A 20046-nucleotide genomic window follows, 5' to 3' on the forward strand; every position below is an offset into this window, starting at 1 on the left:
AAAACATGAACAAAATAGCTCCTTTCACTACAGTATCTCTCTTCAGGGCGGCAGACACTGCTTTTCCCTCTCTGCTCGTCTCCTTATCATCAACCCGTCATTTTTTTTGTATGCTATTATAGTTCATTGTATTTTTCAGTTTTCATAGAATCACATTTGTTCGTTTTATATGGGCTGCTATTTGAATTTTTAATCTGAATAATAATTAAGAAAATGTTGCATATTTTATTTTTATTGATAATAATCATCACAATAATAATAATAATAATAATAATAATAATACACAAATGAACGTTGAATGTGATTAAAACAGTTTTTTTATTCATTTGTAGTTGCAGTGCTGGTTGATTTCAGATGGTTTTAGCAAACGGACAAAAAATGTTAGACATGAAATGAAGTACACCCCTTCAGTCCTCCAATAAAAGAAACTATGAAAGTATTTAAGGGCAATACCAGTATTTTTGTCATGTGTCTTTCTTATGCATTTTCCTTCTGCTACTTCAGACTATTCTTTCATTTTCTCATAATTTTCATAAAACCTATGGTGTAATTGTTCCTTTAGCATGATAATAATGAACACAAATACAGTAAAATCACTAACGACTGGCTATAATAACCCTCACGTGTCACTTCTGTCAGACTATGTTCGGTCTGTAACGAGAAAAGACGACATCTGTGCTTTCTTCTGCCGAAACATTGTACAAAAGTAACATAAGCAACATTTCAGAGGAGATGACAGACGTGTCTGTGTGGACGAGACCGATCAAACATCAAAAAACACTGGTACTGTCCTTGAAGACACCACATGGTAATTAACTGTGACGTTGGAAAGCATGCCAGCGATCCTCAAGTTCACTCCTCTTCTTTTTTTATTCCATTTCTCAGGCTTTAATCCTTTTTCGATGTAGGAGTAACAAAAAAAATATCCCAAAGCATAACCATGACGTCTTGAAAGGCAATGCACTGAATGAAATTGAAATCCTTTATGGTTGGGCCAGGTCTAAACGTAGACACTGTTACCTCTTGCTGCACGCTTCACTGCATCATTTCAAGTCAATGTCTCCTCGTCCTGGAAATATGGGTGTTCTAGGGCATTCAGGGCAGATATTCGTTTCAGTGGGTCGAAGGTCAGCATTTTCTGTGGAAGAATAGCAAGATATTAGAGCTGCGTTAGGTCTTGAAGGAACAGTTGGACATTTTGAGAAATACTTTCATGCACCGTCTTGCAGAGAGTTAGACGAGGGGGTTGACACCACTGCCTATTTCTTAGATTAGCATAAAGACTGGATACAAGAAAAACAGACTGGCTCTGTCCAACATATAAATAACATTATCTCATCTGTGTAATCTATTTAAAATATAAGATAAAAGACAGTACGCCGTTTACGTAGGGTTATGTGCCTGACTGTCATTTGGCCAGGACCAGTTGCCAGGCAACGGGCAGGAAGTGTAGAAAGTTACTGGTCAAAAAAGGAAAAAAAAGTTGAGAGAAAGTCACAAAAAATGAGACTTGAGAATAAAACTTATTTGCTTTTTTTCATTATTATGATTTAGCTATTTCAATTTGGTTATTTCAATACATTCTTGCCCAAAATGTTTCTTTTTTTTTTTTCTTCTTAAAGATTATTTTTTGGGGCTTTTTAGACCATTATTTCCACAGGACAGATAAAGACATGAAAGAGGAAAGAGAGGGGGAATGACATGCAGCAAAGGGCTGCAGGTTGGAGTCGAACCCACGGCCGCTGTGTCGAGGAGTAAACCTCTATATATGTGCGCCTGCTCTACCAACTGAGCTGACCCGGCCACGCCCAAAATGTTTCTTACTGTAGTTTGCACTTAAACTTTAAAAAGGCAGAATAAAATATACCGTCTACTTTAAAAAGGTGTTGTTAAGTCACCAGTTCAATCCCAGAAAAGCTACATTTACTGCACATTTCCTTTTTTTAGATCTGTTGCTAAAAGAAATACTAATCAATTAGAAAAGTTTTACTAGCACTTTAAATTATAATGTAGAAATAATACTTTTATTTAAACAGGACTGCTGTAAGTCATGCTCTCTCCTCTAGTTTAACCAGCTGCAGAAGTAACTAGTCATGAGGATTTTACCAGTGAAGTTATTGTGGCTTGTGTAGAACATCAGCAGACTAGGAGCAAAGATCATTCTTCTTGAGTTTGAGGTTACTGATCTTGTTGCTGTATATTAATCAATTACCAGTCAAGATGGACTGACACTTTGATTTTTAATTCATGGCGAAGTCTTACCAGCAATAGTTGCACCGCCTGCTCATTTATCTCTGGAACAAGGTCAGTGATTGGGCGAGGTAAGAGAGGGGGGAAGTGTTTTCTTGAAAGTGTAACATCAGTCGGCCACTCGTCCTCTGGTGGCAAGCCAATAACTCTGAAATGACATTGAATTTCCAATGCATTAGGTACAATATGAATCATCTGGTCAGGTAAATGGGATGTAAACTATTTGTTACTCACTCAAAAATTTTCCCAAGTTGGTCCACTTCTGATTCTCCGCAGAACAAAGGTCTAACAGACAGAAAGTTTGTACCAAAGTTAATAGATTGAAGCAGTATTTTATTAGTCCACGTCTTTGCACGTCCTGTTTGTGCAGGAGGGCACACAGTAATATGATGTCCTTTAGACACAGATTAACAGTTTGCCATGAAGTTGAATGATACGGTTTGTATAGGTTTGCAACATATCACCCCCAATCAACTTGTTCATGATACTATGTATCATTTAATCATCACCATCATTATACTGTTCACAAGATAATTATTTTAAGGCATGAATCTCTTCTCTCTACCAAAGTTGATCGCTGTCTCCATGCAATGTGTAATTTGTACCACTAGATGAAGCTACTCTGTGTGTGTGTGTGTGTGTGTGTGTGTGTTCTTGTTTAACTATATTTGTGGGGTCCAAAAACCGGGAGTCCAGTATACTTGTGGGGTCCTGACAGCTTTGTGGGGCCAAAATGCTAGACCCAACAACTTTAAAGGGCTGTTTGAGGGTTAAGACTTGGTTTTAGGACTAGGGATAGAATTAGGTTATGGTTAGGGTAATGGTTAAGGTTAGGCATTTAGTTTTAAGGGGCTAGGGAATGCATTATGCCAATGACGGGTCCCCACAAAGATAGTGCCACAAACCTGTGTGTGTGTGTGTGTGTGTGTGTGTGTGTGTGTGTGTGTGTGTGTGTGTGTGTGTCTCAGTGCACTGGTTCTCAGCTGATCTGGGAGAGACTAGTTGCAAACAAGACTGATGAGTGTTGAAAAGCTTTTACATTATGACTTTCCCTTGCTTGTAGACATGCTACCACCAATAATGTGTGGATGTGTTGAAGTGTGTTAAAGTCTGTGAGCCAGCAGTGGGTTTGAATCAGCATGCATGATGCTGATGACTGCAAGATGTAAAGTACAACTATAGTATGTGTCTGAGTACATTTATTGTAGACTTGGTTGGAAGAGGGGCAAAGCTGAAATAAAATATGTGTATGTCCTGAAACGTAATGAGGTTGGAAGAAGCCCAGCTGTTTTTCACCAATTCACCTCCCGACAGTCTGAGGCTCCAGACCAGATTTCCCCGGAGCCACAGATAACCTTGTAATGTGATCCATTTAAAGCTAAAATCGGAACCCTCAGCAAACTCATCACGGCTGCTCTGAAACTGACACACAAACGTATGTTAAGTTTGAGTGATGCACATCACCAGGTAATGAGTGTACCCTAATGTAGTTAACGCTAACCCTACCCTATTTATGATTTATCTGCAGTATCCTTTCTGGATTAGAGAAAAAAAAACATTGCCAGTGAAAATAATCCATGCAGCAGTTTCCTCCAAAACATTTTTAAGTAAATTAGTAGTATATATGAAATTAAAATGTTTGTAGGAGACATGGTTTCAAACTCTGAGCTAGCCTGAGGTGTTATCCAACAAACTTAGCTCACTAAGTTAGCTCACTTTGTAAGCACAAATCACCTTGCAAAGGTACCTTCAGGATATTTAATCAAATCTCTGCTACTTTGTAAGTTAATCAGATCACCACCATAATTTGTTGTTTTGTGTTCTAGGTTTTTGTTTTTCTGATTGTACAGCACTTTGGTCAACTGTTGTTGTTTTTAAAATGTGCTCTATAAATAAATTTGGATTGGATAATCAAATGCACTGTTTCTTTTCACAGGCATTTCGATCATAACAAAAATCTATCTAGTCTAAAAAGACTGGCACTAGTCTTTTTTTATCCAAACATTATTCTGCTGACTCACTTGCGTCTGAACATCTCAGCAAAGATGCAGCCGGTGCTCCAGATGTCCACGGGTGTGGCGTAACTGGACTGCAGCAGAACCTCGGGGGGTCGGTACCACAGTGTCACCACCTGGCAGACACAAACATGGAGTCCATCAACTGTATGTTGTTGCATGTTTTAGCTTGTTTACAACGCTGTGTTTATGTTGACCATTCCCCAAAGCTTACCATACATTTTAGACTTCCTACCTTCCAGGTGGCCATTTTTTAAATTCATTTTACCTCAGTATGAATATCAAGTTACAAGCTATAGGCCTACTTTGTTTTTGGTGCTAAGTAGCCAATGTTAGCATGCTGATAGGCTAAAACCAGATGATAAACCTGCTAAAGATGAGCATGTTAGCATTGTCATTGTCAGCAAGTTAGCATGCAGAAGTTAGCAGCATACTACTGACTGTAGACTCTTAGTCTTGTTGAAACTGTTACTGAAATGTGAAGAATAGGTAGCTCAACCCAAGATTTGAAGTTAGCAACTGAAAAAAAGCTGTTCAATGTATGCTATTTTGTCAGTAAATTTAATTCAGAAGAGAAATAATAAGATAGTATGGGCTTTGCCAAAAGGGTAATGTGCAGTGGTGGAAGACATATTCAAATACTTAACTTAAATAAAAGTACTAATACCACACTGTGAAAATACTCCACTACAAGTAAAAGTCCTGCATTCAAAACCTTATTTAAGTAAAGTATGTAAGTATTATCAACAACGTGCACTTAAAAGTATGAACAGTAAAAGTACAGGCAGTAAAATGTTCCCAGTCAGTTTTTTACCATTTTACATATATACAGTATATGACGATTCAGGTCAACTTTTCATGAGCTCAGAAAAACAGCCTTGTATTTTCAGCTTTGTGAGGATGCATTTTCCAGCTCATCCAAGAGGGTTTTTAAATACTTTATTTAGCTTGTGAAATAGGTGAGTTTTCACAACACATAAAAAGGAACACTTCAGCCTTAAGTTCATCACAAATCAAAAAAATCAGCACGCCTGGAGATACATGGTTTTCTCAAGTAAAGAACAAGTACCTTGAATGTGTACCCAAGCACAGTACTTGAGTAAATGTACTACTAAGTTACATTCCACCACTGGTAATGTGAAGATTCCAGTGTCTTGTAATCACAAAGGTTAATGTTGTAACACATCAGACACTGAGGGCCAGATGTACGTACATTTGCATATGTAGCGTTATCAGCGCCATGGCCAACCCGCAGAAAGCACACGCTGTGATACTTCAGCTCACGTCGTATTTACCAAACCTGCAGTTCATCGGGTAATCAGCGCCTTTCTCCACCCACTATACCGTAAATTGTGCTGTAGCAAAGCGTTAAGTACTTGTGCTATGATCACTGACTAAATATACGGCTGAGTGCAGACTGCGATATTCCTACTGCTGATGCTATGACGATCCTGATGCCAATATTTGTAATGTAGCGAGGAGTTTAACAACTGCTGGAATGGAATGGGAACGCTGAGTCGGAGATTCAATGTCATCTTTGATTTCTTAATAACTGTAATATTGCATGGCTGCTTAATCTGTAACGCTTAATGATTTTGTGTTCACTCAACAGAAAAAGTTTGATCCTTGTGGCAAAAATATTTTCAGCTCGTCTCCTTGGTCTATGTCTTCGTCGTGCTTGGATTACTGCTGCCATTTCACCAGGAGGCATATGCGAGGAAACCCGCTTGGGGCTGGTTTACAGCTGCTTTTAAGAGGCGGAGAATTTTCACCACAAAATAGAGGCGCGCTTTCATGGGCGGTTTTTGTACATACCGCGGAATACATAATTAGGCGCACTTTACGCTTCTCCTCCCATCTCTTTATGGGAAACTCCCACTTTCCCCTTCACCCTCCCATGAATACATATGCATGACACGGAAAAGCTCAATTTGCCATTTTCAGTCCCCGCGACAGGCAGTCTGTGCTTTTACCTCAGTGCGGCCTGTTTGTACATACCTCGCCATGCTTTTACGCGCACGTATAAATACGCCTGAAGTGGACGCAAAAGGGTTAGTACATCTGGCCCTGAATGCACTGTCAACGAAGAATTTAGGTGCAAAAAAAATGATTAGTATGTTAGATTAGTTATCTCAACCAAATTTTCAGTGACTTTGAACTGAATGGGAACCAGCAGCCGTCTGAATGTTTAAAAAAAATGATGGTATTCTTTGGAAAATTCTGTATACACAACACAAAAAAACTGTTGGTATGGTCCAGGTGAGTTCTTACCACAGGAGTGAGGGCCATGTGGCAGCTGTAGATCCTGGCCAGTCCGAAGTCAGCCAGCTTCACCTGGCCCTGGCTGGTTACCAGAATATTCTCTGGTTTCAGGTCTCGGTGCATCACGCGGTGAGAGTGAAGGAATGCAAGACCGCACAGCAACTGCCTCATCAGGTCCTGCAGAAACACACAAAGGAATGTTTTAACTGGAACACAATATTTCAACAGAGGTTACTTTTAAAAAAAGGGTGATAAGACTCTAAATAATGAAAAACACTCCACCTTGTCCATACAGTGTTCTTCTTTCTAACCTATTTGACAGATGATGCAGTTTATTTGAGATATTGTTTCAGTTAGTTCTCACTTTAATGCGGTCAGAGGATAATCCTGCAGCTGGGGCTCTCTCTAGGTACGTCTTGAGGTCTTGGTCCACATGTTCAAACACCAGAGTGACTTTAGTCTCCTGGTCCGACCTCTGGGTGGCACATACATCCATAAGCCTGTCAAACACAATAAAACAGTGACTTCAGTGAAAGGTGTTCACAGTGAATTGTAGAATTTAATTATTTGATCTCGCTGTTTTACCTGACCACGTTGGGGTGGTCAAACTGCTCCAGCCTTTTCAACAGAGCCACCTCTCTGACTGTGGAGACTGGGAGGCCATTTTGGTCTGTCTGGACACGCACGCTCTTCAGAGCCACAAACTGCCCGCTCTCTGTATCTCGGGCCTTATAAACCGTCCCATAAGCGCCTCCTCCGATCTCTGCCAATGGCTCATACTGGATGCTGGTGCCGTGGGCCATGGCCAAGATCAAACAGACTGAGAGACAAAGTATGACACACAGATCAGATGCAAGAGCTATTCATGCTAGTAATTGCAATAATGAGATGATGAAAGGTAATCACGTATGTATGTATATAGAGTTTACACTTTTAACTTCTATGAACCTTAACAAGCATAACATTGGGAAGTTGGGAAGTAGGAAGCAGATATTTTCAAACATCCCACCAGCCTGGAGCTGTTCTACTGAAATACTGAAAATGAACATAGGAAACCTTATCCTAAACACATCACTGTATAATAGAAAATAACACACTATCTTTCATCTCAATGTCCATTTTCAACTACAATGACCCTCGACCAAACCTACCCAGTGCACAGACTTTGAATAAGTACAGAAAATAAAGTTGCAATAAAAATCTACTAATTGAAGATGCAATTTATTGCATAATTTATTAAAAATAAGGCAAAACTAATAAAGCAAGATACATAGCAACATATAAAAACCAGTAATACACAAAGTAAAGCTCTTTACAATTTGCAATTCTTTTTCTATTTCTGTTATCTTTATTTTAGTCTTTTTGTTTGTTTCTCTTTTCTTTAAAATGTCTCTTGATAATTGTCATTTCTTATTATGTTTTTATTAGATGTGTGTATTTCTAAATGTCAAACTGTACATTCAAACAAGACTGAGTTTTCTTCTGTGAGGTTGTACATAGCACAGTGGCGTTTTGAGCTGAATGCTAACATGCTCACAGTGTCAATGCTAACATGCTGAGGTTTAACAGATATTTACCACGTTCACCGCTTAGTTAAGTTTCTTAGCATACTAACATTTGCTAATGGGCACTAAACACAAAGTACAGCTGATGTGAGTGTCATAAGTTTTGTAGATATTTGGTCATAAACCAAAGTATTGTACAAATTCAGTTTTTGACCTGATGCTAGCGCTAGAATAAGTCAGAGGATCACCAAAGTCATTACAATTCATCCTGAGTGGGACATTAATTTATGAACAAAATGTCATGGCACTACAACATACGACAACAATAGTTGTTGTTGAGACCTTTTTCTAAAAAACACAGATGTCAACTTTTGGCGGTGCAAGACAAAAAGTCCAAGGATCCCTTAAAGTTCTCAGGATAAATCATCTGGGAACCATGAATGAATGTAAAAAAAAAAAAAAAAAATCTAATAGTTATATTGAGATATTTAAGTCTGGAGTGAACTGATGGACCAACTGACGGACCGATATTGCCATCAAAAGAAGCACACCATTGACATGGCTAATTTCTTTTTTTAAATAAATAAATACTTAAATGACAAAAAAAACAACATCTGACTAGTAAACCAGTATAATCAATTCTCTGTACTGGACAAGGAATAGACTTCTCTCATATTTTGGCTGCGAGAGGCTGGTGGATATAGAAAGATTGCAGGATGCATCAGTGTGAGGAGGAGGAGGAGGAGGAGGAGGAGGAGAGATTCATTTAGCGATCAATCAGAGCAGCTGGCCATGTATGGAGCAGTAAACCAATGACCCTCATCAGCGTCCAAGCAGGAGATATGGATGTGGTGCAGTCATGTATTGCTCTCAGTAGTAGTTTGTATAACAAACCAAGCTGTTATAACACTATGCTCTACAAAAAGGGGACATGGGCTGTTATTCCACTTTTTCAATTTGTAAAACCGACTGCTATTTTTTAAGCTCTTTGTCTTCTGTATTATTCAATAAAGATGAGCAATAAATCATTGTATAGTATGAACAACACAAGACTAGATAGATTAAACAAACTGTTCTTTCCTGGAGGCCAGACCTGTATGTGATGATGAAATTAGGTGATGCATGAATTTATATGAATGACATCTTTTATTTAACTACTTCAATCACAGTAGTATATTGAGCACTGACCAAGCCTGGTGTAAACATTCATATGAAAGTCAGAAACAAATCACACAAACTAAAGTGCAGATGGCAGAAATATAAAAATATGAAAAAATATGTGGCTTTACCATATTTAATAGTATTGAGATTATTATTTTCTGTAATAAACATATGTAAACATGTGGATTGCACTTTTTAAACACTGTCTTTTGAACTTTACTAGACAGATAAATAAGTAAAAAAAAAAATAATAGAAAAAAAAAAAAAAAAAAAATATATATATATATATATATATATATATATATATATATATATATATATATAAACTGATCTCCAGTCAGTAACAAAACAAAAATGCACAAAATAAAGGCCAAGTTGATGCTTACTCTACGGAGTGCAGGCTGCTTTGCTCTCGCGAGTCACGTGACCAAATCGCAGCCTTTGCGATTAAGAAATCATGTTTTTACATATCGCGAGATTATTGCAAAGGCGATTAATCGTTCAGCCCTAATAGATACCCAAAATTTCTATTTAAGTAAGGTAATGAAGTATTTGTACTTCGTTACTTGACACCTCTGCTTCTGAGAGAAATATCTTAAGCTGCTAAATGCTCCATTATGTTCACCAGCTAGTTGCTTATTTTGTTTGACTGCTGTTTGGTGCTGGCAGTGATGGCGATAAAATCAGTTTATGAGAGCCTGATCCTGCTGGTAATGACTCAGATAAGAGTGGTGAGAATCAAAACAGTAAAGTTAAGGGCTGTATAACCAAGAAAATGAGCTGGAAGATGCTAAAGAAATCTGTAGAGCTGAGGAGAACTGCATTGTAAGGTACTAATACACATTATACAGTCATTTGGCCTGTTGCTAATTTAAGAAATATTAATTGATGCAGCTTTAACAAATATGGAGGTGATATGGGCTTCACTCACACTCTTCCCCTTTCAGTGAAAAAGAGGGGTTGCTAATATCAACCCTTCTCATATTTCAACCACTCTGGCAGTGGGAGTCAACTATGCTTGGGGATAAATGCACAGCATTTTATGGCTAGTTGTGCTGGCCTCTATTAAAGTGAAGCCTCCGGGTATTTTGAGTGCAAGGTGCTGACATAATCTTAGACATATCCAAAATGGAATACATCAGTGCTCTTCTACATTTTCCAAATGTTTTATAATCTGCGAGCGACTGAATGGGATGCTATTTTAAAGCAAATACACTTGACGCATGACTTTTGGCTGCCACAGGAAGCACCTTCAACCACTCATCCTTAAACAGCTTTCCTGTCCCATGCACTCTAACTTTCCTCTGGCCTCTTCACCAACTTCATCCGTCAGCATTCAGCACACAACCACAGAGAGCATCATCCCACTCCTTCCTTCCTTCCTTTTGTTCAAGCCTCCATCTACAGTCTACCCCTTCCACCTACTCAACATTAACACCTGTCACCTTCATACCCGGCATATATTTCCTATAGACTGGTGGCGGTTCCGTTGTCCTCTGCTGCCTCCTGCTGCGTTCAGGTCTTTACCAGTACATGTCATGATATTCAGGATATGCGGTATCAAGTTCAAAATGTCAATACTCATTATTCTAAAGACAGAGAAGAGCAGCATCATCATCTTCACAACGCAGTCCCTCCTCTCAGGTGAGAGGTAGTTGGCTCAAAAACCATTGCTCCTGCTTTCAGGTCCTCTACTGTATAACCTTGTTGATGTTTAAGGTAATTTACTGATTGATGTGTTGGTGCGGAAGAAACTTACTTTGTATACCAGATTGCTTCATGAGCCTGGAGAAACCAGATGAATGCAGAGTCACTGCTGAATGTAGCAATACTGTACATTTCCTCTTTTTGGGCACATTTTTTATATTTTGATGATTTAATGAATCACATTTACAACGTTTTGGATCAGTATTCAAATCTCACCAGAGCTGCAAGCAACTATTCTACTAAGCACTTACAATACAACATGTACTCATAGGGTTAATTATATCTCAAGGTGTTCAGTGAAGTGGTATTCTATTGCCAGTGTTGGGAGTAACGCGTTACAAAAGTAACGTAATTACAGTAATGTATTCCTTTTTGCTGTAACGCAGTAATATAACACATTACTAATTAAATTTCGGTACAGTCTCAGTAACGCGAGTTACAACGCATTTTAACGCAACATTTAGTGGTGCGTTTTTTTTAAGAATTCACCAACACCGCAACACATTTCTTCACAGGAAAAAAAAAAGCTGTATTATTTTCCTGTCGCTGTATTTGATGGTTGAGATGACTGCAGAGGCAGATACATTTGCGAGATGGATATTATTTTCAGGAGTTATTACGCTGCGTTGAAGTGAGCTGTCCTGTTTCTGTTCCCGTGGTCAGAACCAGAGACGGTACGGACAGCATGTATGTCCCAACAGGTGACGGTACGTCAGCGGCTGACAGATATAAACATGTCGGGAATTAATGTTGAGGCTTGCTACACGTAAATATCATTGCATTTTTATCAGCCGTGGAGAGTAACTATGCCTGTAGTGGAATGGCTTCGAATGACGACCAAAAGCGTTTGTCTTTTACTGTGACCATTTACTGTTCAATATGTTGCAGTTTTACAAACAAGAAAGTGAACAACTTCAGCCTTACGGACATGTTGCATCTCAGTAAGCTAGCAAGAGTAGGCTACACAACAGACAACTTCCGTGTAGCCTACTTCAAAATAAAAGCACTTCCTGTGACTATTCGCAGTAAAACTAAATTACTGTTAAATAAGGTTGTGTAGGCTACCTTTTCACAAATCAGCTGTAAATCAAGTACTGTAAATAATGTTAATAGTGAGTTTTAATCACACTATAATTGAACATTTCCTTTAGAGTGTTTTAAACTAAACAACATGAATTTCTTATTACAATGCTATAAACAAACATTTTACAACAATGCCGTACTTTTAATTGAGTATTTTCATTTTCTCCTACTTGCCTATTATACGTTTTACTTATCTATTTTTTATAGCTTTAGTTACTTTGCATATTTATATTAATTATACAAAATATGAATAATCTATGATGTATTAAAGTGGATTCACAAGCTAGCTGCCAAATCAAACTTCCCCTGTTATTTTGGTAAAAGTAACTCAAAAGTAATGCAAAAGTAGTGTAACGCATTACAATTCAGAGACAGTAATATTGTAATATAACTAATTACTCTCAAATGACAGTAACTAGTAATCTATAATGTATTACATTTGGAAGTAACTTGCCCAACACTGTCTATTGCAACAATACTGTTTAAAATACTCTATATACACTGGTGAACAGGCAGTTAACTGGTATAGAGCGCAAACATGTTTAGCCATGGGTTTGAATTCAGATATGCTGCCAAACCACAATTGTGGAAGTGGTCAATATAAACTGCTGGTAATAAGAGAAAGAGATGTTGCATTATGCATGTTGAACACACCACATTTCATCCTCTTATGCAAAGAAAGTTGAGTCAGAGTGTCTGCGGACAAGAATCTACCAGCATTCCTGTGTATCTGCAAGAAATACAAATTCCTGTCAACATTATTCATATGAGAACTAAACTGAGAAAAAGACTGCAAATACAGTACATATCCATAAAATAATCAAAACAAATAGCAATAAAATACTACCAAAATAACCCAATAAACATTTTAATGCAACATTGTTGCATGTTTTATTTTCAGACTTTCCCTAAAACCTTCAATTTAGTTTTATTCATAAACATTTGTAGCGGATTCTAAAATGTAACATTAATTAAGTTTACTCTTCACAACGTTCACAGCAACCTTTATCTATTTTCTACATATTAAGAGACAACCAGTGAACTATCACTTAACTATTGAGGTTAATTATTAAAACCTTACATACAGAGAAAGATATGTCTGTCTAATAAGCTTTTGTTACAACACCCCAGGGATCTGAGTTCATGAACTGATACTTTAAATTATTCACATGGAAAAATTTTAATTAACCTTTAGCACATTGACACACTATATATACACATGTAGTTAGCCTTCTATATTAGTTAGTTAGGTAATAGTAGGCTACACGAATAATAAGAAAATTAATTTTCTAGCTTTAGTTTTGTATTATACATGAATATAAATATAGTTTATGGTTTCAAAATCATTTCATAATATTTATGTCACAATTTCAAGGCAACTATTAATGATGAGAACTGGCCAAAAAACTGAACAAGAAATTGTGAGCAACAAATTAGTATAATGGACGACACAGTCAGCCTTACGTAAACAACATATTGATCATATATTAGGGCTGCACGATATGAGGAAAATATGCCATATGCGATAATGTTGTTGAATATCACGATAACGATATTACTTGCGATATATAAGCAGATATTAAAGTGTACTTTAAAGTTCTGACTTTCTGTTGCTTTTAGTATTCTTCTAAAATACAACAAAGTGCTTGTTGAATTTAAAACAAATAAATGGAAATCATTTCTAACATTCTTTTATTGAACAAATTGATGATTGAATTGAACATAAAAGGCACTACTTAAAAAAGAATGAGTTACATTTTAATTTGCAGTTTTTTTACTGATATTTTCTTTCAACTAACACAAAAAATCTCAGTGTCTATCACGATACGTTGCAGCCTTTTGCAATATGTATATTGCGCTAGCTGATATTGCGATGGCGATAAAAAAAACGATATATTGTGCAGCCCTATCATATATTATGATTTACAGATTGCCACAGATGCTGGATGCCTCATAAAAGTAATTAAGCTGATTTTGCAACTTTCCATTGTATGCAGACTGTGAGGCAACTGCTGTGGGAGGCAGTACAGCCACAGAGGGCCACAAAGACTGAGAAAATACTTGATGAGGAAGAGCGAGGCCTGGTGAAAAGGGGTGAATATCCAGGCCTCTGAGGCCTGTACTGTCAAATGTCAAACTGCAGAAAGTTACTATAGTTTCTTGATTCCTAGTTCCTAATAGAGCTCAACCAACACTGGAATTTTCAGCCAATTGTCCTTTCTTTTTTTTATGCAGAGGTGGAAGAAGTGCTCAGATCTTTGTGTAAAATTACTTTGTTACAAGTGACCTGCATAAAAACTTTACTTAAAGTGACTATATGTAACTTTTAAACATTTCTGAAACTGTGTAATGTTCCATCTGATGATCATAAATGACCTGTAACAGCAAACGAGACTAACAGTTAAAAGAACGCTATTTTTATATAGTTTTCATTAATGCCTCTGCCTGGGATTGATTTTTCCCGCAAAGTCACAGAATGATTTGCGGCAGGTAGGCGGCGCTTCAGTCACACATTCTGACGGGTCACAGATTTCTTTGTAACACAGGAAAAGCCTGTGTTATTGCATCCAGCCAGGTAAAAGGTAGCAGGAGATTTCTTTATAGAGGCCTAATTGTATTTTATTTTAGAAGTTATCTGTTGTAGTTATGGCTGATACTGGGGCAGGGCCATCACAGAAAAAAAGGAAATAAAGGAAGAACTAAAAGCTAAAAGGGAGAGAGACAGACAACGGGCGAAACCAAGTCAATCTCGGTCGGGCTTTCAACAGATGGAGACAATTACGGGATTGTAAATGATTCAAAACCACCCCGAATTGGCCCTAAGGTATGTAATATGTAAATTTCATTAATAAAGTAACTTTAGATTGCGCGATGTGGTTGTACGTCATTAGGTGACATTAAATTACGTCCCCCTTCCATTTGGCGCGGACGTTTTCTTCGTTTCAGTCCGTGTTTGTGTTGGCCTACTATTTTCTTTTCCCTTGTCCCCTGTACTTGTGTAAAGTGTCAATGCTTTGGCTCGTGACACAGTGACAGTGTTACCCAGTTTAGTTCACAATACATCCAAAGTAGGCTAAGTTACCGTATGCTATACTTGAAGAGCAACAATGCATCTGTAATGTATTCTTTTATTGTAAATGAATGATTTTCTGTCTGAGCAAAACATTCTTTGCGACTATATGACCTACCCGTAAAGGCCCGGACACACAGAGCCGATAATCGGCCATTGGACAGTCTGGCGACGTCAGTGACTCGAGTCTGTTCGGTGTGTTGCGTACCGCGGGGCGGGCACTGCCGGCAGTCAGACTCAAATGACCAATCTGATTGGTAGAGAGCTAACCCGGAAACGGGGAGTGGAATGAGCGAGACTAGAGTCTCTCAAAATCTGACGAAAATCTTTTAAACTGACCTTTGTTGATCTGAAATGAAGACAGATTCAGCAACTGCACGGCCTATTTCTCGCTTAAAATGTTTTCAGAAACACGTTTTGGTGAACTATTTTAGTACAATATGAGATCCTATTCTGAACAAGCCGCCATGACGATCTGTCTTTGAATTTCCGGAGAAACAAGGCCCACTTGACGCGTTCATCTAATCAGCTGCCGTTTTTTGGGCGACAATACAGATTAGCACCACCTGCTGTTATGGAGACGTATTACGTCTCGTCTCTTTGGTGTGTTCCGAGGCACTTTTTTGACCAACTTGGGGACACTGATCAGTCCAACTGCCTTTTCTGCCGACGTTTGGCCGTCGGCTCTGTGTGTCTGGGCCTTAACGCTTGCTTACTTCAGTAATCTACTGTGAGCAATAAAGCACCGTAAAAAAAAAAAAAGATCTTTACAACAGCAGGTGTGGTAAAAACACAACCGCTTTTGTCCAAAGCGGCCACTAGAATCAACACAAACTGAAAGTTACATATAGCCACTTTAAGTAAAAGAACAAAAGTACTGGCATCAAAATATACTTTAATTACCAAAAGTAAATGTACTCATTATGCTGAATTGTTAATTTCAGATTAATAAATGTTATATTATTGGATTATAATTATTGATGCACCACTTAATGGTGAAGCTACTTTCAACAATTTAATATTGATCTGCTAGTAGCTGTAGTGTAGTAAGTACTCGAGTAAAGTACATTACGATACCTTATATTTGGTTAATTATGACCTAGGTATATACTGAGCCTGACATTTTACAGTTAAAAAATAAACTTGTAAAAAAACTCTCTGGATGACAAACTATATAATAGCGTCACTGTTCTAGGTTAACTTGCCCGAGTCTTGTTTATCATCTGGCTCTAACCCCTGCAGTATCCCCACCTTCATTTGACAACAGGGGAAAAATAGAACAAGACAACAGCTTGATTTAAAAAAGTTTCACTGGATTACAGAATTAGCCTGTTGGATGTCCTTCCCTATCTCATAATGAATGATCAGGCAGTCTTCATGTCAAACCTCCTCTGGTCCTACAGGAAGTGATCAGACTGTAGGCTACATGACTTGTCCCCCTAAAAACATCTCCCCATTTCCTGCTCGGTGACAGAAGCAGAACAGCAGAGGAAATAGAGAGGATAGATTTTACACCTGGAAGTTTTTAACATGTATCGCAACACTGAGGTCTCTCACAGCAGCTATCGATCTGAAGAGCCTGTCAGTTTTGATTATCACCTTAAATTCTCTCCCACCACATGTCATTCATTTAATACCGGACATTGAAGGCCAGTGGGCGTAGGCAGAAACAGGCCAGGACAGACGGAGAGCCTTCTGTCCCTACACGTGGAGCTCCTCCATAGCGCTCCTTTGTTAATTAAACTGGCACAAAAAAAAAGTGAAGCAACAACAGGCCACACAGACTTTTTCCTCCTCACCTACATGTGCGCACTGACGTGGCGGAAGAAGACAGTAAAAAGTACATACGGCAGAAACAGATCATCGCCAGCAACTTCCCTTTTCACATCTGTGCCACAAAAACTGCCAAAGTGTCACGCACATGAATCACAGTCATTGTAAACGACAGGTCAGATACTTCACTTACCACGTCTGTGTATTTTCTGCGGCAAGTAAGCTTTACTTTAGCTTTATGAGGAGGACATGCTCACTAATCTGCCACGTATAACTCCTCCAGAAGCGGGTCAGGAGCAACAGGTCGGGTCCAGGCAGAGATTTACGGCTCCAGCAGCGGATCTGATGTGCACAAGGCAATCAACAAAATGTGATTTCGGCCTTCACTGTTTTTTCTTCCAGCCTGCACTCTTTTTGGGTTGTCGCTTCCTGTTGCTTCTGGCCACTCTTGGAAGAGGCGGGGCTAAAACATATTTACAGATTATTATGCATGAAGGCGTGAAGCTCTGCTGTTTACCTAAATTACAATAATCATAATAATCCATTCTGCAGAATGCTGATCGCATGGTTGTTAAATGCATATCTATACAATGTTGCTGTTTATGCTACTAAGAATAGGTCTGAATGTATCAGACACACATTTCAGTAAACCACAAAAGAATTTGTTAAAAAGAGTTTTCTTAGTTTAATTTAGTGTATTTATCTGCACAAGTAACAAAATACAAAAGGCACAATAATGTAAAGGGCAACAAGGGATTGTGCTTGTGAGATAAAGTCATCTCACCAAAAAAAGAAACAAAACAATAACATCTCAAATTTAAGAAGTATGAAAAAATCAAATATCTAAGCATAACATACAGAAGAAAATATGAAAAAAAGAATAACCAATTGATTATATATGTCTACAATAAAATAAACATCAGTTGCTAATCACATGGCAGGAGATAGAAAGCTGCAATAAACACAATTCAAGTTGTCTGGCTGATAAAATAAGCTTTGAGCTCATTTGAAAATGTGTGCAGTTCTTGGCAAATATGTGTCTATTTGTTTGTATTGTATACAGTAAAAACTGTACAAACATTTCTGTCCATCTGTAAAAAAGAACAATTTTATAATCATCAGTTTACTACTTTAATTGCTGGGTTCATAACCCTAAAGTCATCTTTTTCTTTTACAGTTGTGGGTGTAAAAGTGCAAAATCTAGTTACAAAAATGAAATAAGAATCAGAATAAGAATAATTTATTCATCACCTCAGGGAAATGATTTAGTTGCAGTTGCTCACAATTAAATTTAAGGTCAAATAAGAGTAAGAAAAGTCTATAAAAAGTGATTGAAATGAAAGACTAGAATAAAAGAAAGTAAACGCGATAAAAACTGTGTCCCGAACCAAGAGAAAGCCTAGTACCCATTTACTTATTAAATCAAGAAAGGTTATTTGCATTTATAGTGTACTGTACATATATGCTACTTATTAACACATTTAGAGATAAAATACATTTATACACAACGACTGCATCTATGAGTACTTGCACACATTAAATTAATCCATTGCTAAAAGTACATGAGTTTCATTATATCTAATAATATACCATATTTGGGACATAACTTCATTTGAAAACAAATATTTATTGCACATGGAGTAATAAAAAAAACAATATGTGGGACTAAAGTGTAAAGGACTAAAATTTAGACCACCCTCTCCGTGGTTTTTAGCTCTGAGCTTGAAATATCTCTCTTGATGTCTCATTTTGGATAAATGAGTTGAGGCCTGACAGACTTTGCTTTATTAGTTATCTGGGACACGTTGCAATGAAAAAAATTTAACTATACCGCGAAAGCTATGTGTTAAGTGTTTTACGATTATTAAAATCATAGATTTTTCATTTTATTGAAATGTTCATCAGTGTGGTGGCTACTAATTTATGTTTTATAACCTTATACTAAACCAAGATTAACTAATATTAAAACATGGATATGCCACACTAGCTCCAGCATAATTTATTTGCGAGTCTCTTAGCCAGGTTCAGTCGGTCACAATAGTCTGAATGATCAGTCCACCCTAACCCACATCCAGCCAGATGACCTCTGTATTTTCAGGGAAGTGTGCATCAGACACCTGAATAAAGACACTAACGTGTTTACTAGTGCTGGCATTAAAGGCTAACAAGGGGTCCAAATGGGAACCAATTGACAAATGGACTGAATGCACGTAGATTATTCTAATAATAATCTGCGATAAGAGTACACCTTAAAGAGAATTCTTCATTAAATGTTGATTTCAGTTCCTGTGTGGGTGTTTATTGGTTACAAACTACACAATGTCTGCCTACTTTGAAAACAGCATGTGAGCGCAGAAAAACATGATGGGTGGACTTGTGGTTGCCTATAAATAAAATCCTATTTGGTCAGCTACAGTTTGTGTGTTCTCATGCAGAGAAACATGGTCTGTTAATATATGGTATAAACAAAAAATGACGAACCTAATGTCTCATAAAGAACAGTTACAGTGTATAATTTTGTGTGAAGTATATATATATATATATATATATATTTTTTTTTTTTAAAGACAAAGATCCCTATGTGCACAGTTACGCTCAGGAACATTGCCATTAGCCCAAGAGACTGGCAGGTTCAATGCCACTCCAGAGGAGGACAGACTTTGTTGTGTGAGCTAGGTGTATTTTTTGTTTTACTGTCTGTTCTGTGACGACATAAGCTTATGTACTTTTTTAGCAAAATTACCTCCATGTTAATTTCTTTTGGCTGGATGACTGAAAAACGTGAATTGTGCTTCAGGAAGGGAACCTTTTTTGTAGCAGATTTTATTTGCAAAGCTTGGGAGAGAAGGCAGAATATTTGGTTCAAGACCAAGCTGTAGAATAACCTGTAATTTTGTAATGAAATGAAATTTTTGATCACTGCAACTGCACTTTTTGTGTCTTGCAAACCCATGAGGGTTGGGCACTTTGTGTGCATGACACAAAAATTAATCAATCAAGCAATTATATGGTCTTTATTATCATAATCTATGTATGGTAATTACTGTGTTTAATATGTTTGTTTTCATCCTCTTTAATGTGATGATATCTTCAAGAGACTGCATTTCAGCAGCTTACTTAGGACATAAGTAAGAGTGCCTCTGGCTCCGTAATAATGTTTACCCACTGAAAACCTTGGACCCTCCATTATCATACAGATGATGACACACCACACACATCT

At 37.6% G+C, this 20046-nt stretch overlaps 1 protein-coding gene across 1 annotated transcript; it reads right to left on the minus strand.

The window, feature by feature from the left end:
* Positions 1-299: 299 nt before the first annotated feature.
* cdk4 (cyclin-dependent kinase 4) lies at positions 300-17260 on the minus strand. Its single transcript, XM_031322165.2, has 8 exons — positions 17020-17260; positions 7113-7347; positions 6892-7027; positions 6537-6704; positions 4272-4381; positions 2485-2535; positions 2263-2398; positions 300-1138 (listed from the first exon to the last, which is right to left on the minus strand). Exons 2-8 carry the CDS (start codon positions 7328-7330, stop codon positions 1049-1051), a joined length of 909 nt encoding a protein of 302 aa, XP_031178025.1. The 5' UTR covers positions 7331-7347; positions 17020-17260; the 3' UTR covers positions 300-1048.
* Between the last annotated feature and the right edge of the window lie 2786 nt (positions 17261-20046).

This window comes from Sander lucioperca, chromosome 6 (assembly GCF_008315115.2).
Source record: "Sander lucioperca isolate FBNREF2018 chromosome 6, SLUC_FBN_1.2, whole genome shotgun sequence".
Classification (NCBI taxonomy): Eukaryota; Metazoa; Chordata; class Actinopteri; order Perciformes; family Percidae; genus Sander; species Sander lucioperca.